The 12,786-nt window shown below is 33.8% G+C and overlaps 1 protein-coding gene across 42 annotated transcripts in view; it reads left to right on the forward strand.

Annotated features, from left to right (window-relative positions):
- Window positions 1–12,786, forward strand: part of BCAS3 (BCAS3 microtubule associated cell migration factor) — a 591,361-nt gene that overhangs the window by 158,162 nt on the left and 420,413 nt on the right. For all 42 annotated transcript variants that reach the window (XM_086360515.1, XM_086360531.1, XM_086360537.1 and 39 more), the window contains one exon: window positions 6,512–6,682. In XM_086360515.1, the coding sequence (XP_086216641.1) occupies window positions 6,512–6,682 (171 nt within the window). The remainder of the gene's footprint in view (window positions 1–6,511; window positions 6,683–12,786) is intronic.

Below are 12,786 nucleotides of genomic sequence, written 5' to 3' on the forward strand. Positions count from 1 at the left end.
TGCCCCCTGCATGTTTGTCAAGTGAGTTCTTTTTGTGTATGCGCGAGGGTTCATTTTGATGATGGCTCGTAAACTTTATGCTGATTATAAGGTATCCTTATAATCACCGTTCTTTTGAATTGTGAAGTATACAACAAAACAGTTCTAATAATAGGGATGACATCGTGAATCTGAATGACAGCATGTAATAGAAAGCACAACTATTCAGAGAAGAACAACCGTTTAAAACAAACCACAGGGAGGGAATCAAAGGTCACACTGTTTTATGTAAAACAAATACAGAAATACTTCAAGATTGATCGCAAATGCTTCCATGATGGGGTTTGATGAGAGAAGCGTTACGTATTTTTCAGTCAAAGGAAAATACTGAATGGCTTTTTGCTTACAGCAGCATATATTAGATTTCAGAATCTCTGTAAGAATGGCTTACTTTTCTCTATTGGGTATGAAAAAGTTATGATGGTTAGCTCAGTGAAGAGAAATCTGAAACAGTAAAGGCAGCGTCGGTGTTATTTAGTTAATTTACAATATACCAATGAGATATAGTTCTCAAGTATTCAATTTCTTTCTGACTTATCTGCGTCACACACTTTGGTCAGGATAGCTCACTGTATTGTTATTCTGAATAATTTTTAGTTGTGTGACCAGCGATAATTTTCCAGCTCTTCTTTGGTATAATTGTGTGTTTGTGTGCCTACTTAAAAGGAAAGTGACCTACTTCATTCAGTAACTGTTTAGCTGTTTATCTGTTAGCTGAAAATAGACTTACTGGAACGAGGCTAGACTTGATGTGCTTTGAAAAAAAGCAAGTCCAAACTCCCTAATTTTCTAAACCACAATATTGTGACCGGTGAGGAACGCACTCATGTCTTCCACACTGAACCTCCACGAAACTGTGCTGATGACAGCTCCTTAATGGGCCATTAGTCACCAGTGCAGTTGGTGTTGATTGCAGTTCCTTGTTACCTCTGACAAAAGAGAAGTTTCTGCCATTAACTCCTAAATAAAGTGATTAATGTTTAATTTTTCTTTTAACTACTTTACCCTGATTTTAGTGCTTATTCATGTTCTTGCTTATACATTTATAAAATGAAGGAAAAAAATATAGCCATGAATGCAAAAGTCACTCGTTTCTTGCTAGTCTTAACACGTCCTGTCATATATTGAACCCTGCTCTTTTAACTCATATTTAGCTTAAATTTCATGAAATATTTTAAAAACATTTTTCTTATAGTTAATATAATTTTTTTCTGTGCATTTATGGATTCCTGAATTAGATGACATGAGTATTTTGAGATTTCTTTGAAAATACTGTTGAATTGTTTTCCTAAAATGTTATCAGATCTGGAATGATTCTTCATTTCACAAAGTGTGGATATTTTATATGGGAAAGATTGGAAAGTTGGGATGATTTTTCCCCCAAATGTAATTTCTTCTAGTAAGTTACTCAGTATTAGTAACTGTGGGTAAATTAACCTTCTGAGATATAAGCAGTTCTAGTTTTCCGTGGTAAGAACATAAACGTTACTGCAATAATTAAGCAGTATAATTTGAAATTTATTATTTTACATTTTCTACATGATAATTCCTGTACTTTGTTGTTTAAGTGGGTATAAAAACTTTACTAAGTAAAACTAAAGATATCTTCAAATCTAGAAACTTTGACCAGAGAATTCTATCTAATGTTTGCAGATGACCAATGGCATAGATAAATAATAAAGATTTACTGTTTAGCACAGGGAACTATATTGAATATCTTATAATAACCTATCATGGAAAATAACCTGAAAAATGTGTATATATATAACTAAATCACTTTGCTTTACACCTGAAACTAACACAGTATTGTAAATCAACTATACTTCAGTTAGAAAAAGAATAAACAATGGCAATATTGCAAAGACTCATAGAATAAAAAGGTCAGATTATGCCTAATCTTGTTTCATAATGCAAGATCACCTTGATGTTGAAACTTAACAAGAGTGTTATGAAAAAGGAAAGCTACAGTCCTGTCTTACTCATTAAATCATTAACATAGATATGAAAAATCCTAAATAAAATATTAGCAGAAAAAAAATTACACAGAGGGGTAATGTGTCACAATTCATTTGGGATAATTCCACAATATAAGACTGGTTTATTACTCAGAATCAGTGGGTCTCATTGCCACATTAACATAATAAAGGAGAAAATGATAAAAATTACCTCAATCTATGTACCAAAAGGGGTTGATGAAATCGAACATGTGTGTATTGGTAAAACATTTTAGTAAATACTGATAGTCTTTCGTTCTCATGAATTCAATTTTTGTCAAATTGCCAAACTGTTTAAACACAGTAAACACCCTCTGTTTCTGATCATTCCATTATCTGGCTCCATTTTTGTGTTTTTGTTGTTTACTTTTTCTCTTAGTTCTCATTTATGATGTCTTGACTCTTTGTTTGCTAAAATATATTTAAAAGATCTTTAGAAAAAGTTTTTAGTTTGAGATGATATCAGAGTTCTGTGACGCTCTCAGGCTTGGATCATCTTTATCCAATTTCATGGATTGAAAGTACTTAAATTATTTAAATAGAGGTCACCTGAAATAGCTGTGGGATCCTGATTAGTACAGGTTCACTCTTATTTCTGTTGTGTGTCCCTTTATATTTCACCATGAAGCATGCAGGGAAAGCAGGACATGACAGCCGAGGTCCCACCACAGGTCTGTCAGAAGCACTACTCAGTCTCTTAGTTGTTGTTGTTGAGTCACTCAGTCATGTCCGACTCTTGAGAGTCCATGGACTGTAGCCCGCCAGGCTCCTCTGTCCATGGAATTCTCCTGGCAAGAATACTGGAGTGGGTTGTCATGCCCTCCTCCAAGGGATCTTCCCTACTCAAGGATGGAACTTGTGTCTCTTTTGTCTCCTGCATTGCAGGTGGATTCTTTGGTGCTGAGCCACTGGGGAAGCCCATTATCCAGTGCATTTAGGCCTAAATACCAGCTCACATAGCTGAATTTCCCTGTTCTCTTGGATTTGGACCTGATAACTCATCACTGTTTTGTTAAATATTCAGTACCTTCAAGCAGAGTTAAAAAAAAATAAAAGACTCTAGTTTTCCTACTTGTTTTCATTGGTAGGATTGATCTGATTTACCTAGCCTATCATATTGAAAATAGAAAATAAAATTTATTATTATTATTCTTACCATTTGAATAATTTCTAGGTAATATGATATTTGTTGAGCTGTAACATGAAAAAATATTTAAAAGCCATGGTGTATGTCACTTTCTCTGACAAAAGTAGTCATTGATATTTTTCTCTCTGACGACAGAGAGATGTGACTTCTTAATGTGGCTTCATAGAGGTTACCTCTTTGTTATATAGAAGGGTTAGTTATTAAACTTTTAATTCTTTTTGATGTCTCACATTACAAATGTAAATATAAATTGTATTAATTGTATATGTGCTTGGATTGTTTTTAAGGAAATAATCTTTTTTTCCCTCCCTGGATTTTCAAACAGCACTTAAAATTCATCCTTCCAAATAATTTGACTTTCCTTATAAAGAATATAATAATAATAAATTCTCTGAGGTCATGTTGAAAGAAAAATTTTAATATTGAAATTGTTCAAATTGGATTATTTTGAAACATTTATTAAATCTTGGTCCATATATTTCTAGTTACCCTGCAACTGTCCTATTTGAGTTTTCCTCTTAATGTGTTTTAAACCCAGCGTGGTGAATTGATTTAATAAAAATGCCTCTGCTTTCTGTGTTATCTGATAACTTCTTAGGACAACTAACAGCTTTTGTGAGAGCAGCACCATTAGTCCTAATGGATAAGGAGGACAACTGATACGGCCTGAGAAAGGTTAAAGATGACTAGTGACCTTTGGCAAATCTCTGTGCAATAGAACAGAATCAGTACCATGTTCATTTGAAGTTTTGGTCACAGTAGATTATCTGACACATACATTATAGTCTTAGGTTCAGCGCTTTACAGTCCAGATTAGTTCTGTGAGTATTCTTGTAATATTCTTCAGATTGTGAGGACAGTAGTGCTCATTGGTACGTGTGATTCTAACATGGAAACAAACTTCTCCCCAAGGTAAAGGTCCTTACTAATGTGGAAAGCTTTCAGTATCCCTCTTCTACACCCTAAGGCCTTATTTTGAAAGTTAATGAGCTATGAGAGTACTGTCCTGTCACTTACTATACAAAGTACAGATCTGAGGCTGTTAAGTTTGGGCTTTAGATTTTGGTCCACTAATAAGGTGCCACCAGTAGGCCTGAGTTTTTTTGGGGGGTGAGAAACATCATTAACTCCTCCTGTAATACTTTATTCACCTTTGACTATGGAACGTACTACTTTGTTTTCCCCCTCTTTCTGGAGTTTTTTTTCCCCCGGTTCTCTGGTATTAACTGTTCCCTTTATCTTGTGGTTGCTTTGGGTACATTACTTCCCACTTTCTGTGTGCTCCAGTTATTTTAGTTTTATTCCTTTTCATTGGTATAAGAGCATGAAATAATAAGCTCAAGGGCAAATGGGGAGTATATACAATCCAAGACGTTAAACCTGAAAGGCATTCCTTTGATAAAGGGGATAGCTCCGTTGAAGTGGGAGCATCTCCATTAGCATTAATGGAGCGAGGCCATCGGCCGAGGCATCTCAGAGGTTAATCAGGCTTCCTGGTGGCCTTTGACATCGATACACTGTGGCGCCTGGTGTTGTTGGTCCTCTGGAGGCTTTCTGGACAACACTCTAACAGTCGTGGTGTAAGTCATTTCTTGTGAATTATTGAAACAAATGTTTGGCTGCTAATTGAAGAACACCAATGTGTTTTCTAATCACTGCAGTTTGAGTTTTTAGCACTAAACAAAACTGTTACAATTGATTTGTGGCTTTTTCTTGGTTTCAGTCAGCTGTAAGTTATATCATTTTGCTTGAATTCTGCAAATGGCTTTGCTGGTCATTTTATTTAAGTATTTATTAGGAAACACTATAAGAGTCTTTATTTTTCCTTTTTTCCTTCCCAGTATACATTTGTGTTCTGAATTCATGAAGTGTGAGATCACAAGTAGTATCAGGAAGACATTACAGGGCATTACTGGATAGTGGTTTGGAGCAAGTCCTGGTTTTGAGTTCTGGCTTTGTTATTGACTGGCTGTTTGAACTGCTATTTCCCCTAACTTCTGTAGCCTCAGTTTTCTCTTCTATAAACCCGAGGTGTTTGAGGAAACCTATCTACATCTTTGTTAAAGAGCCTTGACCAATTCGAGTTCATAATAAAGGTTCCATGGAATATATTAATAGCTACAGTAAAATATACATATATTATGTGCATTTCCTTTTTTTAAGTTCCATCTTATTGTTGCTTAAATTATATTTAGGCCTTTATAAACAACCTTCTTTGCCTATCATTTGTAAATTAATATTTGATATGCTGTGGAAGCAATATACTTCTTAAAATTTAGATGCAGCATATGTCAGAATATAGGTGCATAATTATTTTAAAAGAGCAAGTCACATTATTGAAGATTAATTTAAAGTAGCTTAATAAAAACTCACAATGAGGATGTGTCTGTTATATTGTACATAATTTTTGATATGTCCATGTAGACTGGACAGTTTATTTTGGCTTTAATGGTTAGATTTAATGTGTATGAATCATACAGCTTTCTCTTTGTTTTTGCTTTCTTTCCTTTCAGAGAATAAGAAAAACTCCCATTACTTAACATAATTGTTTGTTAATGGTTATGAGAATAATCAGATGAAATTCACATAAAAGAAAACATACAGATGAGTTAGTTTTTTTATCTATTTGTTTTGAATGAAATGGAACTAAAATTAATTATGAAACATGTCTTTAATTGAAATAATATATTAGAAATATTGCATTAAATTGTTTTCTGTTTCTGGAGAGAAAAGAACCCTTTTAACTAATTTTATGACATTTCATTCATGTAGTAATTGAAGTATCTTAGATGGAGTCTGCATTACCTACATACCAAATCTTGATGTACAGTATTATATAGCATCATGTTATAGATTTAAATGAGAAAGTCGTTTTCACGTATGGATTCTATCTGTAGCTTAGTCTTTTTTATGCTAAAAAGTAGACTGAAAATTAGGTGTATACAGTTAAAAAAAATAGAATATCACATAGTTCCTATTTCTTAATATTTCACATATTTTAAGTTACATGCACTGAGGAGAGCGAAAAAATATTTTTAATAAAAATAGAATTGTATTCTCATGTGAAACAAACTCTGTAATTATTTACCTATGGCCTAATTCTCACCATGCTGACTTGGGGGTACCTACTGATACCATTTACTCAACCTAGTGCTAATTTTCTAACTAAAATTTAAGATTGTGTAAAAAGTCAGACAATTTCTGTGACAGTGCACTGCTACATATGAGCTTATTAGAAAATAAAGAATTTAATCTGAATTATCAAAACACATATTTCTATTTAGAATCCAAGTATTGATGCAAAATGATACATTTACCTTTCATTGTTTAGACACTGAAAACTGGCTTGACAATGGTTGGGAAAGTGGTGACCCAGCTGACGGGCACGCTCCCTTCAGGTGTGACGGAAGATGATGTTGCCATCCATAGTAATTCACGGCGGAGTCCTCTGGTCCCAGGAATCATCACAGTAATTGACACTGAAACAGTTGGAGAGGGCCAGGTAAGAGTTTGTGATGCCTGTAATGTTCATTTTGTGCAGAGGATGGAGCAATTAAGAATATCATTTGGGATCAAGATCGTACAAAGTGTGTTTGGCCTCAGAGATGTGTTAATTTGGAATTGTAGAAAGTTAAGGTTATTTCAGGTTAGAATTTTGTTTGTTTTTTTCAAAAAATGATGAGTAATTATTGTACAACAGAGAATATAGCCAATATTTTGTAATAATTATAAATGGCATGCGTTGTGTGCTAAGTCGCTTCAGTCATGTCTGTCTCTTTGCAACCCTAGGTAGCCTTCCAGGTTCCTTTGTCCATGGGAGTCTCCAGGCAGGAATATTAGAGTGGGTTGCTATTTTCTTCTCCAGGGGATCTTCCCAACACAGGACTCTAACCCATGTCTCTTATGTCTCCTGCATTGGCAGGCAGATTCTTTACCACTAGCACCATCGAGGAAGCCCCATAAGTGGCATTATTGTTATTGTTCAGTCACTAAGTCGTGTCCTACTTTTTGCAACCCTGTGGACTGTAGCTCACCAGGCTCCTCTGTCCATGGGATTCTCCAGGCAAGAATACTGGAGTGGGTTGCCATTTCCTTATCTTGGGGATCTTCCCGACCTAGGGATCAAACTTGCGTCTCCTCCTTGGCAGACAGATTCTCTATCACTGAGCCACCTGGGAAGTAACATGTTAAAACCTGTTATTTCAAACACTGTTAACGTATCAAATCTGAAGTTAAAATTGAGGTTCCTTAGAATTCTCCTGTTACCTCATCAGGACATCTGTTCCATAAATAAATAATTATATATCTCTTTTATACTGTTTAATACTGTTTCTTTTTTTTTAAATGACACTTTGTATAAGCTGAATCAGTCTAATTATAACTAATTACAGTTCCCAGGTGGTGCTAGTGGTAAAGAACCCACCTGCCAATGCAGGAGACCCAAGAGATGTGGGTTCGATCCCTGAGTTGGGAAGTTCTCTTGGAGGAGGGCATGGAACCCACTCCATTATTCTTGCCTGGAGAATTCCATGGACAGGGAAGCCTGGCAGGCTACAGTTCACAGTGTGCCAAAAAGTCAGACACAACTGAAGTGACTTAGCATGCGTGCACGTGGTGGTTATAAATGACAATAATGAATTTTATTACAAATTTTATTACCGATACTTCCTGACAAATACAAAAAAAAATACACAAAATCTCAAAGAGTATATTAGAATATGTAAATGTTAATAACTTATTATATGTTCAGATAAAAAATAGATCTTATATATTCATATAAAACAGATTTTTACAGTCAAGGTTTAGAAACATTTAAGAGTGATTATAAACATGGAAAAATACGCTATGCTTATGTAAGTCTTGCTAGAAATAAACCAGTTTAGTTTTGTTTTTCTCCCCCATGCATTCATAAATTATTATCTTTTGAATCAGTTATGAATTTTAAAATACATTTCTTAAAGGAAGGTAATTTTAATGGCTTGTGATCTTTGCTGTAAATACACAATCTAAAATTGATTACTAGAATGAGATAGGAGTAGAGCAAGATTTGGAAATACAAATTATTTCAATTTATATTATATTTATTTAAATATTAAATATAAACATAGAACTTATATTTAATTCTGTTTTCAGAACATAATTATGTGATCCATTAGAATATTAATCCTAAATATTGCATATTTTTTTAGAAATCTGCTTCCAGTATATATGGTTCTGCATCTTGATGAGAGATTACATTTGGCCTGTACTCATATACTAATTCCTGTAGTAAGATCAAGTGGCGTTTCAAAAAAATACAGACTGTGCTGCAGTGAAAAGAAAAAAATCTTTAAAATTCTGGCTATTATTGAATTTGGCTATTATATTTTATTTGAAATATGAATAATATAATTCTCTGCCTTTCCCATCTTAACTTTGTGGTTAACCAGATATGTTACAGGCTTGTATTCCTGTTTAAAAATCTTTTTAATGAAGTGCTAGCAAACTTTTCAGTTGACTGTAATGCCTTTTTTTTTAACATTGTGTTAATTAGCTCGAGTTGACAGACACATACAGATGTCCTCTTTTTAAATTGGAATTAAATATTTAAACGCTTAGTGTTTTATGAGTGTTAACAAATATTTTCTTTTGTCCTTTGATTCTTAATTAATTCACCTCCAAGGCCACCCACGTTTACTAAGTAGTAACAACCCTCCTCAATATTGTCTAGTTTGGCGGGTATACCTAAGTATGTTAAACATCTAGCATTTGTTGACAGACTGATGTGTGGTGATTTAAAAGTTGAAACTGTTATCTCCTATTATTTTTGATGAAATAGAGCTATAACTCGTTAATTTATATAATGAGTAAAAAGAATTTAATTTATACAAAAAGCATAGCCTTAGGTCTTGTGTTTTCAAATGTGGTTTGTTTTTTCCCCCCCTAGTTCTTTGTTAACTCTTCATAACTTTCAGTTGGAATTCTCACATTTGGAATATGGAAATGGATTGTAGATTATATGAAAGTTTATTTTTTCTGTGAGAAGTGCATTGTTAACATTGGGAACAACTGAAGTAGTTCATTAGGAAATAAGAATAATAAAATGTTAGCTTTTAAAAGTTAAAAAATTGAAAGTGTTGCTCAACCTGAGAAATTTTATCTTTTCTATCATTTGTTCAGAGCATAATCTCTTTCCATTCCTACTTATATTCTGAAATTTTGCTTGATTTATGATATTTGGCAAAACTAATACAATTATGTAAAGTTTAAAAATAAAATAAAATTGGAAGAATAAAAAAAAATAAAAAGGCATATTAGAAGAAAAAAAAATAAAAATTCTATTAAAAGACAGGAAATAAATGAGAAGTTGCTATGTACATTTTTAAGGAATCATAAGTGTTTTTTTAAAGCAATAAGATTTCTTCAGTATAATACTGCTTTCTTTTATTAACATGAATCTGTTTTTTGTCAAGAAGACATTTTTGTCTCTGATAAATAGTTCAGTTGGAGTACAGAGCTGTTTTTAAGTTATGCTGGATTGTATTAAAAAGACTGCAGTGGTTAATGTCATGGATTTATCACTTTAAGCCCTTTCCCACTGATGTTTGACCTTAACTGTAGTGTTTTTTCCTTGTCCATCTCCATCTTAGGAACTAAAGCTGACATTATGTTCACTTTTGCTATTTAAATCCATTGAGACTTCAGTAAAGATATTTTCATGTTTACAGGGATAGTATATAAAATTTGTTTCACCATCCTTCTGATGGTGAATTGATTAGTATTATTTGATGGTGGCAGGATCACTGTATGGTAACTGCATTAAAGAGGAATAGATTTGGTTGACTGTCCATTTTGTCTATGTTACTTCCATGTTTTATTTAAAAGCATAAGCAATATAATTTGCCTTTATAAAGTAACATAATTTAAGTTAGCAGGTGGCAAAGTCTCTAATCAAAGAAAAATGCTCCAGAATGATGACATAAACTAGAGCTATTCTTGCCCTGAGTGTAAATACAAGTGTAGTTCATAATAATTTAGTGGTTCCTGTGGTGTTTGTCTCTCTTTTTGTTCATATGGTAAAGCCTTATCCACCTTGTATCAATTAAAGCGCTTTGCTTTAATAATATTGAATTGTTACTCACAGGATTTTAGCCTGTTTAGATAGTGAGTGAAAATAAAGTCTTAGGACAACGGATTTGGGATATCTTTGGTATTAGTTTGATATTTTGGGCAAGGTGATGATGCAGTGGAGACAATCTTTTCAAAAGTATCTGGTGGTGGTTATATTTGTGAAGCTCATACAGAGAAGATTCAAAGAAGTCTATATATTTTTAGGAGGTTTTGGTACTCACCAAGATTAATGAGCCCTTTTGCTCGATGGCTTCTGTGTTAGCACCATCAAATAGAGTACTCAATACTAATTGTATTGCAAAGAGAGGGTACAGAGTTATAATACATGAAAGATAATAGGCTCTTATAAGAGATTGGTTTGACATAGAAAAATGGGCAAGGACAAAATATTTCACAGAAAAAAGTATATACCACTGGTATAAAATCTATAGATTTAACTTGTTATCAGAGAAAGACAAAACTGTACCAGGATACCACTTGTCATCTATCAGTACGAGAGAAATTAAAAATCTTGTGGTATGCTCTACATTTTTAACTTTTAATTTTGAAATAATTGTAGACTCACAGTAAGTTGCAGATATATCCATGTGCTCTTCCCCCAGTTTCCTCCAAGTTCTCCCAAACTGTGACATCTTACATAGCGGTCATAAAATGTCAGAACCAGGTTATTGACAATGACACCTTACTGTTAACTAGGCTTCTGAGCATATTTAGCTTTCACCATTTGTTTTTACCTGCATTCATTTGTGTGTGTTTTCAGAATATTGAAAGAGCTCCTATAGCTGGATAATAAAAAGATAAATAGCCTTATTTTAAAATGAGCAAAGGATTTGAATAGACATCTTTCTGGAAATAATATACCACTGGCCAGTGAGCAGAAATGAGAGCCCTGGCACACTGCTGTGGGGACGTAACACAGTGCAGCTGCTTTGGAAAAGAGTTACCATTTGATTGGGCATTTGTCTCCTAAGAGAACTGCTCTTAGGAGGTATATAACCAAGAAAAATGAAAATACATGTTTGTGTAAAAATTTGTACATGAATGTTTATAGCAGTATTATTCATATAGCTAGAAAATAGGAGCAACCCAGATAAATGTACTTTAACTGATCAATGGATGGGTAAATAGAATGTGACATAGACATACAATGTAATATTACTTAGCAGTAAAAAGAAGTAAAGTATTAATGCGACAAAATGAATGAACCTTGAGAATATTGTGCTTAGTGACAGAAGCCAGTTGCAAAAGAATACATATTTGTATGAGTCTATTTATATGAAATGTCCAGAACAGGCAAATCTATAGAAAGAGAAAGTAGATTGTTTGCCTAGGGCTGGGAGTTTGAAGAAAACAGGGGGTTGCAGAGTGACTGTTAATAGTATGAAGTTTCTTTTAGGTGATAAAAATGTTGTAATTTGATTGTCATAATGGTTGCACAACTCTATGAATATGCCATGTACCCTAAAGCAAATCCTTAGTATATGTAGCAGACTTTCCTGGAGACTGCTCCTGTAAGACTGCTTTTTCTTGTGTTCCTCTCTAACATTTTTGAAAATTGAATGGAAGAATGGAAAAGAGAGATCAGAGAAATAATTTGTAATGCATGTTGCCCCCCACTTGTGGGAAAATATATATAATGCAAAATTTGCCATTTAGCCTTTTTTTAAGTTTACAATTCAGTGGTATTAAGTACATTCACAATGGTGAATAATCATCATTATCATCCATGTCCAGAATTATTCATTATCTGTACCCATTAAATAATATCTCCCCACCCCTCTGTTCTCACAGTCCCTTTTTCCCAGATAATAAGTACATTATGGACAGAAGTTTCAAAAGTAACTATTTGAGGGGGGGGGGAGGGCTCTAGAAATTGATCAGAAAGCTAAGAAAGAAGTGATAAACATAAATTCACATTTCTCTTATCTACATCTGCCAGGGGCTTGGTGAGTTTGGTAGTTTAAGCAGAGCAGAGTAAGCCATATAAACAAGCAGTTCCCTTTTAGAGGATGGATTTACTTGATTTGGAATAGAAGGTTAAAACCGAAGTCCAATAGTGTTTTCATTAGACTTGGTAGGTGATGAATAGGATAATGTGTGCTCTCGTAGCCCGGGTTTGCAATCTCAGTTTGGGGCCCATTCAAAAAGAATAGAGAGGAAGAATTGAGGACATGTAGAGAGTCTCAGAGACCTCTGGGACAGCAGCAAACACACCAACATATGTATGTATATAATTGGAAGACTGTTTTAGGGAATACAATGTTTCTTAGTTGGTAATTGACAAGACAGGAGTATCTCAAAGGAGTGGGAAAAGAAATGGAGCTATATTGGAGCAAGGAGCTGTAATTTATCAAAATTAAGTCTGAAATTAACCTGTAATCCTGTTTTCTATAAAGCACCTTACAACCTGTATAGCAAATCACTAAGAAATTGCTCCCCCAAAATCAACAGAAGATAAAAATAGTAAACATTAGGAATAATTGTTTAATACAAAGG

The sequence above is a fragment of the Bos grunniens genome, chromosome 19 (assembly GCF_055505025.1).
Source record: "Bos grunniens cultivar Pamir isolate PY7600 chromosome 19, Bosgru_T2T1.0, whole genome shotgun sequence".
Classification (NCBI taxonomy): domain Eukaryota; kingdom Metazoa; phylum Chordata; class Mammalia; order Artiodactyla; family Bovidae; genus Bos; species Bos grunniens.